The 21,974-nt window shown below is 46.7% G+C and overlaps 1 protein-coding gene across 2 annotated transcripts; it reads right to left on the bottom strand.

Annotated features, from left to right (window-relative positions):
* Positions 1-637: 637 nt before the first annotated feature.
* zdbf2 (zinc finger, DBF-type containing 2) lies at positions 638-21,681 on the bottom strand. 2 transcript variants are annotated; one of them, XM_085392504.1, is made up of 11 exons: positions 21,536-21,681; positions 13,759-13,947; positions 11,952-11,986; positions 11,838-11,868; positions 11,656-11,752; positions 11,424-11,575; positions 4,280-4,820; positions 4,088-4,204; positions 3,667-4,013; positions 2,099-2,261; positions 638-2,027 (listed from the first exon to the last, which is right to left on the bottom strand). In XM_085392504.1, the coding sequence occupies exons 3-11, from the start codon at positions 11,971-11,973 to the stop codon at positions 1,239-1,241; spliced, it is 2,259 nt and encodes a 752-aa protein (XP_085248630.1). In that variant the 5' UTR covers positions 11,974-11,986; positions 13,759-13,947; positions 21,536-21,681; the 3' UTR covers positions 638-1,238. The 2 variants fall into 2 exon arrangements, with proteins under 2 accessions (XP_085248630.1, XP_085248631.1); XM_085392505.1 differs by having other exon boundaries at positions 13,759-13,849; positions 21,536-21,621.
* Between the last annotated feature and the right edge of the window lie 293 nt (positions 21,682-21,974).

Below are 21,974 nucleotides of genomic sequence, written 5' to 3'. Positions count from 1 at the left end.
TCAGTTTTCATTTTAAAATTGGCACCAGCAGGCTTCCATACACTTCTAACAGCCTAATTAAAGGCTACATTTAGGGGTGGGTTTTTATAATCGATTCATCGATTAAAATCGATTCTGGCTTGGATAACGTAAAATCGATTCATTAAAATCCTGAATCGATTTTTTAATATAAATTTATTTTGTCCGAAATGCCAGAATCTCTGGTGACATCTCACAAAATTTCAAGAACCACCAAACAGTAAATGAGAGCAGGTACAGGGATTCTGCACATAGACTTAAACACACAGCGCGACCCGCGGATCAGAATCAGTTAGATGTCGCCTTTCTCACAGTCGGGGCTGAAAGCCGACAGCTCGCTGATCCGGGTCCGCGCTTTGTGTTCACGCCCTTTATGCGCTGATTCTAAAGCTGTTAGTTTGATCTCTCTCCAAACAATATTGACCGAACCAGCAGCTAAAGAAGATCCAAACGCTTCACATAAACATCGTCATGAATTCACTCTTTTACTGTTTTGCTTCCATTGCAATGCGCAGCTCTCTCTCTCTCCCTCCCCCCCACCCCCCCTCTCTCTCGAACAGTTTCCCTTTCTTCATTATTCGCTTGCTTGTTACGCACAAGTCTACCGCTGTTTACAGGCTGTCGGCCGCTGTTTTTTTCCCTTTTACATTCTTCCGAAAAGAAAACCTCATTTCTGCTGTTCAATACTGAACAAATTTAAACTTTTTAATATTATTCAAAATGCAAAATGCTTAGCCGTGTCTCTAATAAAACCGCTGTAACGTCAGAGGTAATGTTCATTAATTAATGGTTTTCTTTCGTTTTTGATGTACTGCAGAATATTTTTATAAAATCCCAGGCCAGGAAAATCACCTTCATGTTTTTCTGTGTTTTATCTTCAGCTACTTTGACACAAAGGCATCTGCTGTGATGCTCACACCTTGGATAAAGTCTTGCGTGTGTCAGCTTCCTTTTTATAGATACAAAAATATGTAAATGTTCTGATCTGAATTATACTTCTGACTGTCAAAATTTCCCAGATTTAAATCGAATCGAATCGAATTAAATCGAATCGTGGATCGAATCGATTTGGGACCTTGTGAATCGGAATTGAATCGATTCTAGAAATCAGTGACGATACCCAGCCCTAGCTACATTATCCAAGAATAACTGATCAATAACCCATCAATAACCAGCACCATCAGGTTTCATGAAAAATAAGACTTCATTTTGAAAATCAGCTATCGCCGCGACCTGCGGCCCCTCCTCCGGCGTGATGACAGTAAGGGGGCGGGGCCTGCAGAGATTGGGGGTTTCCTGCCAGGTCCAGCCCGGCGCAGCCCCTCCCTCCTTGGGTGAAGGGGTGTGGCCTGACCCCTGGTTTGTATCTGGGAGGCTGGAGGGAGTGCCCTCTCCCTTCTAGCCCCTCTTCTGCTCTCTGACAGCCTGTTGAGGGGCGGAGCCTGAGTTATGTCGGACTGAGCAGAGTCCCTGCTTAGCGTGCTTAGCAAAAGGCTGCTGCTGTGACCTTTGACCTCTGTGGGCGTTCTATCGGTGTTCAGGTCCGGGCTCAGACTCCTGAACAGCTGACGAACACAGGGCGGCGGTGGCCCAGAGGGGGTGGAGCCTCTGCGCCATAGGAGGCCTCTGGGTGGGTTCTTGAGGATACGGTTGGAGGCGGGGTCGTAGAACCGGACAGGAAGTCGTTTGTATTTGACCTTTAACCCCTGCTGCTCCAGCGGGCGCCGTTTCTTTCTGCAGCGTTTGTGGGTGGAGCCTAACGCTGACATGCGGTTGGGGGCGGAGCCTGATGGGGAGGAGAGTAGGTAGACCAGCGAAGTGCGTGGCTGTACAGGTGTGATGATGCTGGAGTACGACGAAGGGAGAGAACGCCACGTTGGCACAGGTGTCCTCTCAGCTGCCTCTGGATTGGCTTGTGGGTAGTCGATGGGTGGGGCCTCAGGGGATAGCTGATGCACGGCGGGAACGACCAATCGGACTGTCTGAGTGCTGTGACTGACCTTCACCACCTGCAGGAACAGTGCAGATGAGACCTTGTTCTTTTGCAGGAACTGACAGCGCTCTAAGTCACACGACTCACCTGACACCTTGATGCCAGTCTGAAGCTCCGCCTCCTTCCCCTCCTTCTTCTTATATACACATAGTCCCCCTCGTCTGGGTCCAGCAGGGGTAGCATACCTGCATCTGGCTCCACCTCCTCGGGTTCAGCATCCCCCTTCATTTTCTGGCTCCGCCTACCATACCTGAGTTTGATGACATCAGCAGAGAGAGTCATGGGTGTGATTTACGACCTGAACATGGATTACCCGCAGAATAAAAACCTCGTTTTAGTGGAAAAGTTGCGTGACAGCGACCACTTCAGCTCTTATACCTGAAGTATCTTAATCCAGGACATCTTTAACCAGGATGTTATTGGCTACTTTTACTACCTAACTCAAACTGCAAACTTAAGGAGACTCAGGCAGGTCTCTAGACTAACGTTTTGCCATGGCTGCACTGGTGCACCTAACAACAAAAGTAACAAAAGTTACGTGCACACAAATTTTTCAACCACATCGCTTAATGCCGCAGCTTTACATGTTCACTTTGTTTTTAACTGCTGTCCATACAGACAATATTGATTTGTAAGTGATTAACTAACAATCTTGTCAACACAAAGTTCTTTATTTGGAGCACATTTCTACAAGAAAGATAAGTTACCGTATTTTTCAGACCATAAGGTGCACGGGTTTATAAGGCGCATTAAGCGAAACCAAACAGTCAGATAAGTCTTTAATAAACTTTACTTAACTCATTCTTCTTGCTTCCTCTACTTCTGTATCATTGATTCATTAATGTTGAATTCTCTCAGCTGCTCTATTCCTGCGTGACTGATAAGAGTTTGAAATCCATGTCGTAAGCATGTCTCTTAACAGGAGCCATTTTGGGGTCCTTATACACACACATTACGGTAATATTATGCTGAAGCACAGTGCGTATCACTACACGAGGCTCCTGACTGTGGTAGCAGCTGTGCTCCAACAATCTATCAAGCGGTGCGGCTTCATAGCTTACCAAAGAGATGCTGAACCATTTTCACAGATCTTTGAGCGCCGTGTACATAAAATCGTTTTGTGGTCAGTAAGCACAACCAGAATTCATACATAAGGCACACTTTTGAGGAAATTAAAGGATTTTAAGTGTGCTTTATAGTCCTAAAAATACGGTGCAGAAAAAGTTCTTGTGCTTAAAGTGCTTCACTGAGCTGAAATTTAAACTTAAAATATCTTAAGATATATAAAATTAAAAGAAAGTCAAAATTAAGTGCCTCAAAGGTTTTGAACTGAACATCTCAATATCTGAACACCTTACCTTGTGCATGGGCACCTGAGAGGTCCCGACCTTGACTATCTCTGATTGGTTTGGACCACGATATGGGCATAATGTTGTCTGTTGTTGGCCACACAGAGACTTTCAGAGTTGCGGAGACTTTTTTTTTTTTACTTGAACCTAGGATTTTTTTTTGTCGCACCTTTGAGAAATTAGGTCGCATTTGCAACCAAACTGGTCGCACTCTAGAGCCCTGTCAGGTAAGCTCAACTAGCTTTATGTAAGCTCAGCTGACTTCTTGTTTCCTGTGGATTGTAATATTGGCAGGTTCTGGCTCACCTGGCGAGGGACTCTGTGTCGAAGTAGCAGATGAAGCGCCCACGCCTGAACTGTCTCACCAGCCTCTCCACCTTCTCCTCGTCCTCCTGCTGGATTTGGGTCCAGGTCTTCCCCCTGAAGGATTCTGGGATACGCTCCGGGGCGGGCCTCACCTCCTCGATGGGTAGGGTCCAGAACCCCTCCTCCGTCCTGTCACCCGGCCCGTGGAGGGCAAAGTGCAGCTGCTGTGAGTACACTCTATCTTCCACGTCCACCTGCGTGTCCATCAGATGGCAGAGGTCCCGCCCCTCCGCCTGACTCACCTGCGCAGGTGTGTCACTGAGAGTTCGCGCTCGTTGCAAAACCACCTGCAAGGTGACATCAGTGATCAGTGTCTGCGCTTGTCAGGACACGCCCAATTCTTCCCTGGACCCACAGGTACCTGCACAGGCGAGTCCCAGTCTTCACTCGGTGTTTCCATGGAAACAGGGAGGCTTAGCTGGAAGCTGTCTGTATCATCTTGGCAGGAAATGGCGCCATAACAGCACCTTTGAATCACCTGCGGGTGGAACAGAGAGACTGGTTGACAGGAAGTCCACCTGGGAACCATCAGTGTACTGGAACAGGAACTAACCTCCTCGATGGTCTGGTCCAGAGGGTCCGTGTGGCCTGAGGAGAATGCATCCTCTCTGTGGGCCTCCCTCCTCTCCCTCTGCCAGGTGAGCCAGGGCCTCTCACCTGGACCAGGCCTGTGGTCTGTGGGGGTCAGGTGGGGTTGGGGGCCATGGCCTGGACCTCCAGGGCGCTGCGAGGAGGACGAGGACTCACTGGTTTTCCTCCTGTTCGTCTTCCTATGGGCTTTCCTATGGACAGGGGGCGGAGTCTCCAACTGAGAGGCCGGCGCTCTGCGGTAAGGAGAGTGGGTGTGATCAATGATGCCTTCGTCCTGCTCTCTTATAGGTACAGACAGCCTCTCCTGGCCCACTCTGTCGCCTGACTGGCTGCAGGCATCATCTTCTTCCATCGGACGGGCTGGGTGACAGGAAGCGTCATCAGAGCTGGGCAGGCATTCCCGGGTACCTTGAGACTGGCTGTTGTCGGACAAACGGACTTCATCGAGCTCCGCTTTTGGCAATGGGGGGGTGGAAACTGATGGGAGGTCAGTGTGAGACGGCCTGAGGCGGACAAACAATTGGACAGGTAAATAAACAGGTTTGTTTGAGTTGTCAGAGGTCTGCGCTATGAAACCCTGAAGCTACCTGTCCTATCCAGGTAACTTCAGGGGTGACTGTGGATTTACAATGAAGGTAGTTCACTTATTACTGGGGTGTCTACCTCCTAAGTCTTGTGTGATTAGCTGTCTCAGGGTGCAGACTGTTGTAAACTCTAACTTCCAGGGATCCATAAGAAACAGGATTTATTAAGTTTCATGTAGCTAGAGGTTAGCAGGGAGTTAAAAGAAGTCCCATAAATGAAGACAGAAAACTAAACAGCAGTGACGTTTGTAGGGTGACTGAAGGTGGACCACCTTCAGTCACCCTAGGTCAGGGGCCCCCAACTCCCCCCAGTTTTTAGATGTGTCCGTGATCCAACACAGCTGATTCAAATGGCTGAATTACCTCCTCAACATGTCTTGCAGTTCTCCAGAGGCCTGGTAATGAACTAATCATTTGATTCAGCTGTGTAGACCCAGGGTGGGATCTAAAACCTGCAGGACACCGGCCCTCAAGGTATATTGGTGTTCTACCTACAGAGCTATGGTAATATAAACACATTAGCACAGTGAAGCTGGACGACACAGCTAACTTTCCCCCCTCAATAAAAGTTTATGTGAGAGTTCCTGATGGGCAAATGCAAATGAAAAGATACTGAGAACAGCCCAAACTTCATCTGAGATCATCCATCAGCAACATGAGGTTAGTCACTGTGTGGTCTGTCCTGATGCTCAGCTTCATGTACACGTTCAAATCTTTGTTAGCCTCAGAGTGACTCTTTTCTCATCCACTAGAACAGGGGTCGGCAACCCTAGGCACGCGTGCCACAGTTGGCACGCGAAGGGTTAACTGATGGCACGGCCATAGCTGGACTGGCCATCGGTGACCCGATGATTATTTTTTAATTTTTTTTTGTAACGGTATAAACAATGAAAGGTGGTGGATTGGCCAGATGCTGGCCGGTGTGTAAAAATAACTCAGTTGTTTGGTGGTGGCATCGCGGAGCTTCCACAGATTCAGTAAAATTAACAAGTGGTGGAGGCCAGCACGTGGATGAGGGCGATCGGAGGCAGGACGAGGAGAGACCCGAGGCGGCCGCCGGTGTTCCAGATCAACTGGCGTTTAGATCAACTGGCGTTTAGATCAACTGGCGTTGGTCGAACAGATGTGTGGCAGACTTGCGTTTCAGGAGCTGCTACCTACAGACCAGCAAAAAAACGCCAAATGTGTCACCTGTGACACTTGTGAGGTTATCTCAAACACACTCAGTCAGTCTTGATGCTGTTGAACAACAAAATGTTTAAAAATGTGGCGAGTTTACCTGGTGATATCCTCATGCGCGACGCGATCGCGAAAACAGCAAACAAGTAATACCACGCCGATGTCGTTCACAGGACAGCAAGAGTAAACGATCAGGAGACTCTAGTCGTCATTATCGTTCCGCTCGCACGTTGTATTTCTCCGGTTTCAGCGTTTTTGCTTCACAACTAAAGCGTGCAGTTTACTTTGTGTGCACCAACATGGACTCGAATCAACCAGCGCCACCTCTGGCCAAGTGCCACAGCCTACAGCCAGATCAACATGTGACACACATCTGCACCACGTTTGAATTCGTGTCATGCACAACACATTTGTACCGTTCAATTGTCTCTGTTTGTGCGTCATGCAAATAAACCTTTGAAATGAATGAAATGATATCATGTTTGTATTATCAGCATACATTTGTACAAAATGCCAAATTATATACACAAAGTCATAAGAATCACCACCCTTGTTCATCATGATATCAATACTTTTGCCCATCAGAAAAATGTCGTGAACAAATACATGACACACTAATATTTCACCAGCGTCAGGTGAACTGACCTTCAGGTAAGAAGTTATGACCTGCAGTCTATCTGGTCAGATATAAACCAAGTTCAGGTGGAGTTTATTTTCCTTATACTGACTTTTTAAAGTCAGTTACAATAACTCGTACTGCTACCAGCTAGCATGACGGAGTTTCTATACAGCTGGGTGGGTGCTATGATGTTACTGATGTTGAACTTTATTTAATTCATAAGGTTAGTTAGTATAGTTGCCAACCGTCCCGTAAAAAGACGGAATCCTCCCGCAAAATATTACGCGTTTCATGTTGAGCTGAGAGGGGACGCAGTTTGTCCCGGACTTCAGCTAGAATGAAAAAAGACACAAAGGTGGAGTTATTCTGTCTTTGCTGCACAGCTGCCTCTTCAGCTGTATCCCAATTCAGGGTCTGCAGCCTTAAAGGCCGCACTTTAAGGCTGATTACGTCACAGCGACACGACGAAGGCTGTCCCAATTCAAAGGCTGCTCGAAATGCAGCCCTCAAATGCGTCCTTCATTTCCCTGAATTTTAAGGATGTGGCGGTGTAGACTTCGTGGCCCAACATATCCCAGAATGCATAGCGCGGCGGTGGGTGTGGATAATTTTGCCGAAAATAAACGGCGGATGAGGGGCGCCCGAAGAGTAAACTTTAAGTGCTGAATATGACGTCACTTCTTTATGTGCAAATGTTTAATAACGAAGAACATTAAACATTACTGTTGGCCACGTGTTGGCAAAATTATGTGATATGACGTTTGTACTAACTTGGTTTTAAAGCCTTTACTTTAAAATATACGCCGTTCAATAGCTGAGCTTAATCTTACAGAGAATGATCAAAGCTCATGTAGAAACAAACAAATGAACAAAAGATTTTCTCCTTCATTTCTGTCAAACAAAGCTGTATGACACGTTTCCAGCTGTTAGTATCATGGTTGCTAGGCAACCTGGGCAGCGCGACGGAGGCTAGACCGTCCCATTTCACAAGCCTCGCACTTCCGGCCTTAGCGGTCTTTGAGTACGTGGCCCTTGAGGATCGTTAAGGCTGCAGACCCTGAACTGGGATACAGCCTTCTCCTCTCATTCTCTCTCCTGTTGCTACTTTAATCATGAAACTGATCAATGATCAGCTGATCGGCTTTTCTCTCTTGTTTGTTTATCGCCCACTTTGCGCCAGAAAGAGGAAACCAGCAGATGTCGCGGTAAACAACAACAGCACTTTTAAGCTTGATCAGCTGTTGTTAGAATTTATTTAATATTAATTTCTAGTATCAGCTGATGTTTGCTGGAGCCACAGCTGTAAAGCTGCTGGTCATGATGTCGGTTTGGATATGTGGTGAGAGGGAAACATGAAGATGAAACCAGGAGATGTCCTTACTGGATCATCAGAGCTGAACAGGTGATGGAGAAACAGGTTTACCTTTTAGGTGACATGAATGCGTTGAAGTTATGAACTGTTTCTGAGAGACAAATAACACCAGGATCCTTTTCTAAGCAGCTGACAGCTGGTAACTGTGCAGGGGCGGATCTAGCAAAGTGTTGCCAGGGGGGCAGGTAGGGCATTAACAGGGAGAGGGGGGCACAAAGAAATACTTCCTTATTGTCATTTAAAATGTCTGGTTGTTATTAAATAATTATCTGAAGCTTACAACCAAAGTTTTTATCTGATGTAAAATGTATAGAAATCATACATATACCAACAAGACTGTACATCACTGTCACCACAGCGTTTGTTTTCATTCAAAGGCTTTATGGCTTTAATACCTGGTGGGCCGGTCTTTAGTCAAAATGCCCGGGCTGCTAAAAATAACTTACTGGTGAGAGGGACGTTGTTAGCTTTCCACATTCTGACATTTCAAAAGCTTCAGGAGCTTTCTGCTCAGCACAGCATCAGCACCACGGAGATACATGGATACATCCGTAGACTCGAGACACAATGCATTTTTGGGACTTTCAGGTGTTTGGACCAATGTTTTATTTTCTGATCAAACCAGAAATCTTTAATGAGCAGCTGGATTTGTCTCACATTAACTGGCTGAGGTAATGCCAGTTAATGCAACATCGAAGCAGCTGGAATCCACAGCTGTGCGTGTTCATGGAGCTGCATGTTCACCTGCTGGACATCACTACCTGACAAGTTTAACTGTCTTCAGAACATTGCAGAGGCCTTATTGACAGTATTTGGCTCTACATATCTGTGTGAGCAGATTTTCTCTCACATGAGTGTCCTCAGGTAGCCTCTGAATGCTGGACACTCAGAGACCTGTGCCTGGGAGACCAGAGATCACACTAACATGTGTGTCTCTGTATTAACAGACATGCCATATTGGCTTAGTTTTCTTATCATTCTTGTGAGGAGACCATATATAGCATTTGTATTTTCTGTTGTACAGTCCATTTGCTGTTATGGAGTTCTTGTTATGGATAAAAAGTGTCTTTTTTTGTTTCAAAATAGCTGATAACTATTCGCTGATAGCTGCCAACATCTGCGAACAAAAATAATTCTATAAAGTGGTTCTACAGGGTGGGCCATTTATATGGATACACCGTAATAACATGGGAATGGTTGGTGATATTAAAGTCCTGTTTCTGGCACATTAGTATATGTGAGGGGGCAAACTCCTCAAGATGGGTGGTGACCATGGTGGCCATTTAGAAGTCGGCCATCAATGGCGTGTTATGTTACGTTACGTTGAAACCAAGCACACCATTGTTTTTCTTGTGACATTACCAATAAGTCTGATGTGTCACATGGCCCTCTTCCTATCCGGTTGTTCAGTGATGACGCGACGAATCCTACTTCCGGGTCTAAAGTAGTCTGCGTTTAATATGGCTTTTGTGTTGTTAACATGTTTAATGTTATGTATTTTCTTCTATTTGATCTCAAAAAGCTCCTAAAACAGTCAGTGATCCCTGTTGACCTCCCTCGGCTTTTATTACCGCTAATCATTTATTTAAGCTCAGTTTTTAAAACCTTAGGATGTAACTACAGCCCAGCCCATGCAGCAGTATATGAATGACTAACCTCGTATTGTGGATGGATTATCTCAGTTGTTCTCCTGGCTGAAGTTTGGTCCTTTTACAGCATCCTGCCATGCGATTACATTTGTTTCTGACCACCGAGAAAACTCACGTTAACTTTTATCGAGTGGAAAAAAAAAGTTAGCTTGTTTATATTATGCTAACATAGCTATGTCGCTAGCGGTCACGTAGCACATCATTATATACCAGCTAGCCCAACTTCAGTAACCCTACAAACGTCACTGCTGTTTAGTTTTCTGTCTTCATTTATGCTGGAAGTGATAAGAAAGCTGTACGTTTTAATTTGTTTCCAAAACCCTGCAGTCAGGACATGCTATATTGTATTTAGATAGAAGCTAGCGAGCTAACTCCCTGCTAACTTCTAACTCCGTTAAATGTCATAAATTCCATTTTCATGGATGCCTGGATGTTAAACTCAATTGTTACACCTGGTAGAGCATAACGCTGATCATTTTATTAAAGATGAAAGACTTTAGACAGTTTTTCAACTCTCAGTAATGCCACAGTGATCGTTTGATATATGGACCTGCAGCGGAGTTTAGACCCAGACACGGCTAGTGACGTCAGACTGAACAACTGGATTGAAAAAACAAAAGTTGTATCCACGATGGCCAACTTCTAAATGGCCACCATGGTCACCACCCATCTTGAGGAGTTTGCCCCCCTCACATATACTAATGTGCCACAAACAGGACTTTAATATCACCAACCATTCCCATGTTGTTACGGTGTATCCGTATAAATGGCCCACCCTGTATATAGTGTGTAACTGTTAATATAGAGCGTTATTAAGTTGATTGCTAATGCAATCATATGGCACACTGACCTCTGAGGAAATTTTAAATGGCACTCGCCATCAGAAAGGTTGCCTACCCCTGCGCTAGAATATTTGGTGTCTGGCAAACCAGTCACAAAGCTCTGGCCACTGTTACCAGGGTCCCATGTTACCAGGGTAACAGCGGACAGATGATAAAAGGAGAGGAGAGGGAAGGTGAGACTGAAAATACAGAAAAACAAACATATTTCAGTCATCCAAGAGAGATCCCATATACCACATAATAACCACAGTGAGTTTCTACTACTGAAGCCACTGTGGAGTTTTTCCCTCCGTTTACCTCAGCTGTCTATGTGAGAAGCCCCCACCTTTATTTACTCTGGAACAGGCTGAAAACGATGTGAGTCAGAGAAGCTCACTGCTGACAGCGATACTGAGGCTATCCTGAAATTTTCCGTGGGTAAGTGTTTTGCTCACTTAATCCCGTTAGCTGTTTTTAGTTTGCATTAATGAATTTGTCTTTGAAGTAGATCTAAGTTTGTTGGACAAAGTTGTAGGATGTGAGGAAGTAATCAAACTGAGGGAAAGCGTAATTTTTAGGACACTCGAGCCTAACAGGAGGTGGCCTAATGTTAGCTTATAACAGCTCTTTTTGTTTAGCCGGCTCGCTGTCACGGAGACAGGACGGTCACATGTCTAATCAGCTGACAGTGACAGTACTGGTGTGCAGTCATAGACATTAATTCTCAGAATATTTCACTGGTAGGGTTTTAATCCTCTGATAGTGTCATGTTTGTAGCAGGTGACACTCACGGGGATCGTGTTCTGTCACATGGTGCCAGCTCCGCCCCTTTCATGTGAACACACAGGTTAAGACTGTCACAGGTGCATCTATGTGGGTTACCTGGGGTCGTCGTAGCGATGTGGGTGGTGCTGCAGAACGTCCTCGAGGAAGCGCTCCAGCAGAGTCAGTCTGTTTCTGCCGCTTGCTGAGGTGGACCCTGAGCCTCTGGAGGACGCCCGGACTGAATCCAGGTGTCTGAGACTGGACAGGTGCTGGAAAAGACACACAACGTGATCAGAGAGTCACATGACCTAAGGGCACGTTCAGGTTCTCCTGTGACGTGTGTGCATACCTGGTCCAGGTTCCTGTACAGGACTCTGCAGTAACCACAGTAACCCTGTCTGCTGGGCTGACACCTGGATGGGCCAGGCTGAGGCTCCGCCCACATCCTGTCACACAAACAACACATGTGACCACACCTATCTCACCTATCTCTGATACAGAAGCTGAACGCTCCTGCACAGGTACACTCACCTGCTGGTAGGCTCAGCCTTCCTCTGGTCATCTGAAAGAAACACACAGTGTGAGACAGATATCACCTGTGTGTGTGTGTGTGTGTGTGTGTGTGTGTGTGTGTGTGTGTTCTACCTTCATCAGAGGAGTCGGACATCCTGACTGGAGATCTGAAAACAAACAGGTGAGAGTCACACCTGTAGCTGTCAGCACACACGCAGGTACAGTGGGGCAAAAAAGTATTTAGTCAGCCACCGGTTGTGCAAGTTCCCCCACTTAAAATGATGACAGAGGTCAGTAATTTGCACCAGAGGTACACTTCAACTGTGAGAGACAGAATGTGAAAAAAAAAATCCATGAATCCACATGGTAGGATTTGTAAAGAATTTATTCGTAAATCAGGGTGGAAAATAAGTATTTGGTCAATAACAAAAATACAACTCAATACTTTGTAACATAACCTTTGTTGGCAATAACAGAGGTCAAACGTTTACTATAGGTCTTTACCAGGTTTGCACACACAGTAGCTGGTATTTTGGCCCATTCCTCCATGCAGATCTTCTCGAGAGCAGTGATGTTTTGGGGCTGTCACCGAGCAACACGGACTTTCAACTCCCGCCACAGATTTTCTATGGGGTTGAGGTCTGGAGACTGGCTAGGCCACTCCAGGACTTTCAAATGCTTCTTACGGAGCCACTCCTTTGTTGCCCGGGCGGTGTGTTTTGGATCATTGTCATGTTGGAAGACCCAGCCTCGTTTCATCTTCAAAGTTCTCACTGATGGAAGGAGGTTTTGGCTCAAAATCTCACGATACATGGCCCCATTCATTCTGTCCTTAACACAGATCAGTCGTCCTGTCCCCTTGGCAGAAAAACAGCCCCATAGCATGATGTTTCCACCCCCATGCTTCACAGTAGGTATGGTGTTCTTGGGATGCAACTGAGTATTCGTCTTCCTCCAAACACGACGAGTTGAGTTTATACCAAAAAGTTCTACTTTGGTTTCATCTGACCACATGACATTCTCCCAATCCTCTGCTGTATCATCCATGTGCTCTCTGGCAAACTTCAGACGGGCCTGGACATGCACTGGCTTCAGCAGCGGAACACGTCTGGCACTGCGGGATTTGATTCCCTGCCGTTGTAGTGTGTTACTGATGGTGACCTTTGTTACTTTGGTCCCAGCTCTCTGCAGGTCATTCACCAGGTCCCCCCGTGTGGTTCTGGGATCTTTGCTCACCGTTCTCATGATCATTTTGACCCCACGGGATGAGCTCTTGCGTGGAGCCCCAGATCGAGGGAGATTATCAGTGGTCTTGTATGTCTTCCATTTTCTGATGATTGCTCCCACAGTTGATTTTTTCACACCAAGCTGCTTGCCTATTGTAGATTCACTCTTCCCAGTCTGGTGCAGGTCTACAATACTTTTCCTGGTGTCCTTCGAAAGCTCTTTGGTCTTGGCCATGGCGGAGTTTGGAGTCTGACTGTTTGAGGCTGTGGACAGGTGTCTTTTATACAGATGATGAGTTCAAACAGGTGCCATTCATACAGGTAACGAGTGAGGGACAGAAAAGCTTCTTACAGAAGACGTTACAGGTCTGTGAGAGCCAGAGATTTTCCTTGTTTGAGGTGACCAAATACTTATTTTCCACCCTAATTTACGGATAAATTCTTTACAAATCCTACCATGTGGATTCATGGATTTTTTTTTCACATTCTGTCTCTCACAGTTGAAGTGTACCTCTGGTGCAAATTACTGACCTCTGTCATCATTTTAGGTGGGGGAACTTACACAATCGGTGGCTGACTAAATACTTTTTTGCCCCACTGTAGATAGATAGATGGCGGCGTGTACGGGCGCAGCGGCGTCAGAGTGGAAGTTGTGTGTGTTTGTGAGGGACTATGTGAAACATCTGGTGTGTGTGTCTGGTTTCAGTACTCACCTGGAGGACGTGCAGTCAGTGACCTCTCTCTCCAGTCACAGTGCTCCATGCTGTAACCAGTGGTAAGGTGAGTGTGTCCATGAGCCTGGAGCTACAAACGGGAAGTGATTGATTATGGGTCAGAAGTCAGCGGAACACACTGGCCTGTCTGATCATGAGACAGGAAGCCTCTGATTGGTCCAGGTAAACCTGCAGCACAGACAGTCCATTATGCAGCCAGGTTGGAAACACCTGAGGGTGCTTATTTATCGCATCATACACACTCACAGCTCAGTAATGTGACTGGCTGTGTGAGGACGGGGCTTGTACAGCCCTAGTGAGGGTTTGTGATGTCACAGCTCACAGGTAATATGGCTGTTGAGTTGGAATTATTAAGGTTAAAGGTCACAGAGCCTGAAACAGCTGTTTCTTAACTGTGAACACTTCTAACAGCTGCCAACAGGACAGCCCACCTGAGCTTCACGGGCCAATAGGAACACTGGTAAACCCGCCCCCTTGCAGAATGAGGTACTCCCATTGGCTGTTATTCTCTGTCACTCACTTTGGTCAGCCTGGTGTGGGCGGGGCCAGCAGCTGTTTGATTTAAAGTTAAGGAAGCATACTGTTGGCACGGGAACCATCTGACTGCACATATACAGTCAGACACACACACCAACACAGCATCAGCACCAGGGACTTACCTGGCTGCGTCACCATGGTACATGATCAGAACACCTGGTTAGGATCAGGTGATGTTCAGATTACGATCGCCTGCTGAGTCACAGCTGATCCCTGATAACTGATCATTAACGTTAACAGACGTCTTTCAGTAGAATGTCAGAGGCTCTTCACGAAGCTCTATTCATCTGCTCAGAGACGTACCTAAGGAGGCCTTTGACTCCTGCCTCGTGGTCACATGACCTGTTACACATAGGGATGGGTACCGGTGTCTGTTCTGACATAAACGGTAGTGACCAGACCGAAAAGCAGCGCACATTTCGGTGCTTTATTTCGGTGATTTTTTTCCCTGAGCTGTGATACGCTTTAGATTCTAGCCAATCATTTTACGTTTCCGAGGATAGTGGGTGGGGCCAGGTACGTACGTTCTTTTAGAGCAGAGCTACAGATTAAAAATGCCCAAGGCGAAGCGGTCAAAAGTCTGGCTGTACTTCACAGCAAAAGATGCAAACTCAGCAGCCTGCAACAAGTGCTTTAAGCTGATACTGTGATACTGTCAAAGGAGGTAACACCTCGAATCTGATGAAACACCTGGCGACGCAAAGCGTTTTTTTTTAAAGCCGAGAAATGCGCCGTATTTGATAGCTTGCTGCGAGACCTCACACCGAGCACATCTACTGCGGGTGTGGTGCCTGTTATCGGACCCGGAGTTAGCAACATCCCCCAAAAACCCGAAGAGGAGAGTCCTGGCCCCTAGCCCTGCCAGTGTAGCAGAAATGATGAGGATGATGATGCAGCAGCAGCCGTTCTTCTCTGCGTGAGTACCTTAAAGTTGTTCGTGTGTAATTTAGGTTGAGTAGGCTAACCACGTTATTACATTAATGCATGTAAGGTGAACTAGCAAACACCCTCGTAGTTACATGCGGCTGTCTTCTTGTTTGATGGCAGATACTCCCTTCACCCTGGCCAAAAAGGCTAAAATGACCAAAGAAAAAGTGGAAAACAGCTAAACATGAGAGGTTTTTGGACAAAGTTTGTTTTTTCCTTTTTTTTTCTTTTTTTTTCTTTTTTTTTTTTGTCTGTCCCGTTTGGCTCTTTTGCCATCAGGATTGTTGTCTAAAGGAAAAGAAAGATGCCCAACGGATTTACTTTACCAAATTGACCATCCCAGCCTTGCCATAATGGTCCATTTGATTCACCTTTTATTGTTTATTTTATTTTCACTTACTGAATATGGGACAGACTTGACTGGGGGAAAGAAGGGGAGAAAGAAAGAGGGAAAGAGAAACAGCTGAGAAGAGGGACGGGGGAGAAGGGCAAAAACCAAAAACCAACAGAACGGGCAGAGTTTGTGGTTGTGATCACCCGTGTGTACACCTGTGAGCATGGACGCGTTTGTCTTTTGTTTTTTAAAAGGTTCCTTCATGTAATGATCTGCTAGAGGGTGTGGGGGGGCCACAGCCCCGTCCTCCAGGGCATGAAGCAGGTATGGAGGAGATCAAAACTCCAGACATCCAGAGGCCCCCAGAACACAAGAGACCAAGGAAGACCAACAGAGGGGCAGCCGCGCCATTGTCCCAGAAAGAGCTGAGGAGAGTCCCAGATGAGGGCTCACTCAGCAGCCGCGGAGCAGAAGCCAGGGGGAGTTGCAGTGACGCGCCCGTGAGTTCCGCCGGCAGCCAGCCGTGCCTGAGTGACCGAGCCCTAGGCCGAGAGGCCGGGGGCACCCCACCTCTGAAGTGGCCCGAGCAAGCCCCAGGCTCCAGGCCCCGATAAGCGGCCGCCAAGGAGTGAGCCGGCGTGTACCTGGACGCCCATCCCCGGACACAAAGAACCACCAACGCACCGATGTCTGAGGGAGTCCGCCACTGGCAGGGGAAGTGGTGGTAGGGGGAGATAGGCCTCCATACCTTGGAGGGCCTAAGATGTCCCCAGAGAGGTGGCGCCTGACACCCAACCTGACATATAGACACAGAAATACAGGCACACACATATACAAACATCCATTCCCACCCTCATGCTCTCATATACACTTACTCCACACTCAACCAACGTGGAGACAGACATAAAGAGACGCTGTACACACGATCACACTCCCCAAGCGTACTCTAAGCCCCGGGTCTAGGTACCCTTGCCCCTGGAGGGGGGGAACTGCACCCAGACCCAGGTGGTGTTACCCTTTTCCCTGCGGTGGGGGGAGGCAGACCGCCCCGACTCCGCAGCAGCAGGGAGGCCCCACACTCCAGACCGCAGTCGGACGGCCAACTCCTCCTCCTAGCCCCCCCGCTCCAGCAGGTCGCAGAGAACGGGGGTGAGAGAAGACTCCAAACCTCCCTCCACCCGCTCATTGTAGTGTTGATGCATGTGTGTTCTAAGGTGCATTTAAAACCCAGGAGGGCATGGAGCTACCTGCCAGAGAGCAGCAGGTAAGCGCATGGTCCCTCCTGCTGGCCCTCAATGTCTACGTGTATTTAACATTGAGAGGTGGGCAACGACGCCAGGGGTGGGGTGTACACCCTGATGGTACTTTGGATTCCGTGTATCGTGCCCACCCCCAAGATCCTATATGTATGTGTAATGAGAGTGTGAGTAATGTGAATGTCTAAGTTGTGGGATAAAATTGAGGCAGAGGCAGCCAGAAGGGGACGGGGGGGGGGGGGGGGGGGGGGGGGGTGTCTCCTCTGCACCCTGGTGACATACCCCTACTCCAAGGTCCTGCATGTGTGGGTGGTTGTGGTGGAGCGGGAAGAGGGAGGCAGCTGGAGATGGGGAGGGAAGGAAGGGAGGGGCAAGTGACCCCTCCCTGGGGCCAGCTCCCCCGCTGACCCCAGTAGGCACCCCCATACTCCGCGACCCACCAGGGAAAGGGGGCCCAGGCCCATCCAGACCGGGGCCCAGCGCAGCAGCGCCTCCCGGCCCCACAGAGCCCAGGACAGTCCACCCAACCCCACCACAGAGAAAACTGCACCCACCCCACCATCCACTCTTCTTCCAGACTACATAAGACAATAAACACCCAGGCTGAGATCTTCCTCCACCTCTCCTGTATCTCCCCCTCCTGTAGAGAGAGCCCCTGAGGAGAGGAAAGCTCCTGCAAGATGTGACAATCTTCCCCACCAGTTGAAGAGCCCCCCAGGTGGCTCGATGCACCGGCGGCACCCTGCTCCAGGGCTGGGCCCCCATGCACCCACCCGCCCACAACCCCAGCAACACACCAACCAGGACCCAAGCCCCCGAGGCCCGGCCCGGGCCCCAGCCCAGAGATGGAGCGCCCCCAGAACCTCATGCCCATCCCGGACCCACCCAGGGGCAGCCATGCTACCAGGTCAATAACCCACGTCCGTCACCACAGACCCTCCCCTAGTCCCGCTGCACGCAGCCGCGAGGAAACAAGTCACCTGAGAGCCAACAGAGCCACTAACCGGACATGACCGCTACCCCGGGTTGAGCCCCCCAAGGAAAATGCCTCCGGGGAACCCCCCGACGCCCTAAGCCTGTCCCTACCCCCACACCAATCACAACAGTGAAGGCGGGACCAAACTATGACCCCCCACCCCCACTAGGTGATGGAGCTGATCAAAGGAGCCCAGAGCAATTGATCTGATGTGGTGGCAGAGGCTGTATCAAGACTAATGTAATCTAATAGATAATTTCTATATTGGTTAGAATTAAGATTATTTTTATTTTTCCAGTTCATGAGAACTGTTTTCTTGGCTATGCATAGGGCAGTGAAAACCATATGGGCGATATTCTTTTCTGAAGTGACATTATCTAAGCTGCCCAACAAACACACTAAGGGGGAAGTTGGAATGTTACATTTCAGACACTTCGATAAGTCTTCACATATCTCGCGCCAAAACTTCTGAACTGGTGGACAGAACCAAAGAGCGTGGATATAATTGTCCGGTGAATTGGTTTGGGAGTGTGAGCAGTTGTTGGTAGACGTAAAGCCCATCTTGAACATCCGATGACCTGTATAGTGCACTCTATGTAATATTTTGTATTGAATTAAGTGAAGACTGGGATTTCTAATTAGATGAAAGGTTTTTAAGCAAATCTGAGACCAGAAGTTTAGGTCTAAGTTAACTGATAAATCCGCTTCCCATTTTGCAATAGGAAGTGATATTGATTCATCTGTTTTAGAAAGCATTCTGTATATTTTGGATAGTAATTTGGGGGTTTTAAGAGTAAGAAATTGAACCACACTTGGTGGTGTTTGTAGTTCAACTTGACCCGGTTTAAATTTCTTTTTTACTATGGATTTAATTTGTTGATATTCTAAAAATCTTTTCTTGTTGATCCCATATTGTGTAACTAGTCTGTCAAATGAAATAAATTCTGTTCCTTCTAGTATATGTTCTAAATATTTGATTCCTTTACCACTCCAATCTGAAAAGTTTATCATATTATTGTTTTGTAATATGTCAGGGTTGTTCCAGATAGGTGTACGTTTGCATGGGATTAATGAAGACGCTGTCAATTTTAGAAACTCCCACCATGCTGTCAGAGAAGCGCTGATGTTGATGCTTTTAAAGCATTCATGTCGTTGGATGTTTGAGCTGATAAATGGTAGGTCTGAGATCTCTAGATTATTGCAAAGTGCTTGTTTTACATCTAGCCAAGGTTCATCTAAGAGGGTATGTTTTAGCCATCCTGAGATAAACTGAAGCCTGTTGGCTAAGAAGTAGTGCTGAAAGTTAGGCAGTTCTAGTCCTCCTTTATCCTTGGTCTTTTGTAGTGTTTTTAAGCTTATACGTGGGGGTTTATTTTTCCAAAGGAATTTGGACATACATGAATCTAGAGATCTGAACCAATCTTGTGGCGGTTTAGTTGGGATCATTGAGAATAAATAATTTATTTTTGGTAAGACCATCATTTTTATAGCGGCAACCCTTCCCATGAGTGATATGGGTAGACATTTCCATCTAGCCAGATCATCTTCTACCTTCTTTAAAAGTGGGATATGGTTTAATTTAGTTAGATCTGCAAGCTTGGGAGAAACATTAATACCTAAATATTTTATATTTCCCGATTGCAGTGGTGTAGAAGAGGAATTATGGAGGGAGCAATTAATCGGTAGAACTGTAGATTTTGACCAGTTAATTGAGTAATCTGATATTCTTGCAAAAGAGTTTATCAATTCAATCACCCCAGAGATATTGGTTTGTGAATCTTGGAGAAAGAGTAACACATCATCCGCATAAAGGCTGATTTTATGTTCCACGTTCTTGCATTTTATGCCCTTAATTACTGAATTCTGTCTAATTGCTGCTGCTAGTGGTTCAATAAAAATTGCAAACAGTGAAGGGGAGAGTGGGCATCCCTGCCTGGTGCCCCTCAAGAGACAGAAGCTGGAGGATGTCTGGTCATTTGTTCTAACACAAGCTGTTGGGGAATTATATAATATTTTTAACCAGTTTATGAAAGAGGATCCAAAACCAAATTTGTGTAAAGTTGCAAATAGAAATTTCCAGTTAACTCTGTCGAATGCTTTTTCTGTGTCTAAAGAGACTATTGTAGTTTCTAGGTTTTTACTGTATGAGTAGTCTATCAAATTAAGTAATCTACGTGTATTTGTTGATGAGTGCCTACCTTTTATGAAACCAGTTTGGTCAGGATGAATTAAGAGGGAGGTTATTTTCTCCAGTCTCTTTGAGAGAGCTTTGCAGATTATTTTAAGGTCTACGTTTATAAGGGATATTGGACGATAGCTTGAGGGATATACAGGGTCTTTGCCTGGTTTTAGCAGGAGATTAATGTTTGCAGAATTTATATTTGATGGGAAAAAAAAAAGTTTGTTTTTTCCATTGTTTAAGCACTGCTTCCAGCCAAGAGTGATACCATATATGCCCTATAGCTGCAGAAAAGGCTAACATTGTTATCTTTTTACAAAAAAACAGCTGAACATGAGAGGTTTTTGGACCAATTTTGTGTTCTCCATTCTTTAAGCACCGGTTTGAGCACCGTTTAAGCACCGGCACCATTTCAAAAGTACCGGTTTGGCACCGGTATCGGATAAAACCTAAACGATACCCATCCCTAGTTACACACCATGTCAGCGGGGAGGAGTCCCATACATGAGCATATGTGAGTGCAGTACAGGCGATGCTGTGCTGTGATTGGTGTTTGAGTGCAGGTGTGTCTGCTAATAAAATGATTCATATGTAAATTAAACAGCCTCTTGTGTGACCTCCACTTACGCAGAGCTGCTTTACTGACTGAAGGACCGCTGCTTCAGGTTAACCCAGTGTTTAACCTGCATGCTTACATTCAATTCAATTTTATTTATATACGGTCAAATCACAACAAAAGTCGCCTCAAGGCGCTTCATAGAGAAAGGGGCGGGGCTACATCTTCTTACCAATCTAATTGTGATGTTCAGAGTTTCAGGTCAGCTGACCTTGTCACTGATTCTTTGATTTCCAGATGTTTTCAGTGAGACTTACTGATTTCATATGAACCACTGACTGAAGCTTAGACTGAGCGTCTCACTGTCACACCGCTGTGTTACTGAAACTGTTTATTATGTTGTGTGTAGATCTTTATCACCATCTGATGAAATCTCTGGTGTCTCTCATAGGGATCATTTTCTGTGGAAGATTCACATGACCCATGAAACACCTGTGATTGGTTCAACACTGCCAGCTCCACTGCTTTTATGTGACCGGCGGTTAACGCAGTGTGTTTATAACCAGCTCCCGTTTCCATGGTAACTCTGAATAAACAAGCAATTATGTCAGTTATTTGTTTGTAAACAAAAGGCGCCTTCGACTGACCACTCACAGCCCTGCTCTCCCTGCGCTCTGATTGGCTACTGTCGCCTGAACCGAGCTCTAATTGGTTGATTCTGACTGAAACTAACTAGCCGCGTGCTAACCTCCCCTCTTAAACCTGGCTGGTTAAACTCACGCTAACCCCGACTTAAACCGGACTCGCGGTAACCATGACGACGCCGCTCGTCATGCTGCCGGTGACGTGGCTTTACCCTCACGGCAGCTGTTAGCATTAGCACCTGGCTATGCGGTAGCATGGTTAGCCCGCTAGGTCAGGCCGAAAGAGCAGCTGAGTGTCTGTCTGCGGGCTCGGTGCATTCACGTCAGGGCGGACAGAAACCGTTTACCTTCCGCTGTTTGTTGTTCTTCTTGCTTTTGTTCAGTTTCCACAGATTTAAAAGCGCTCCGCCGTCGCGCGTTGCTACCCCCCTCTGTTTAAGTTCCGGTCCGACTCTTCTTCCACGGATCCATTCGCTGCAACACAACGGGGGCGTGCCGCCGCCAGCAGGCCGCACGGAGAAGTGCAGCCTCTACAGCCCGGGTTCCAGGGTTTAAAAAATAAAAGTTACTTGTTTCTGTCCTCCAATCACAGCTCAAGTTGCACATTACATCATGAGCTTGGGATGAACATCATCACTCTGCACAGACTAATACAATGATTGATGAACTAGCTCAGGTGATGAAACAGACTTTAATTGAATCCACTGAAGAGGATGCGTCGACTGAGTGTGCCCTAAATAAAGTTTGAGCTGACTAAGGCTATGTTCACACTGCAGGTCTGAATGC

This window comes from Rhamphochromis longiceps, linkage group LG19 (genome assembly GCF_057381845.1).
Source record: "Rhamphochromis longiceps isolate RC_006_pf linkage group LG19, R_longiceps_female_GT1.1, whole genome shotgun sequence".
NCBI lineage: Eukaryota > Metazoa > Chordata > Actinopteri > Cichliformes > Cichlidae > Rhamphochromis > Rhamphochromis longiceps.
This window is presented reverse-complemented; position numbering and strand designations above follow the sequence as displayed.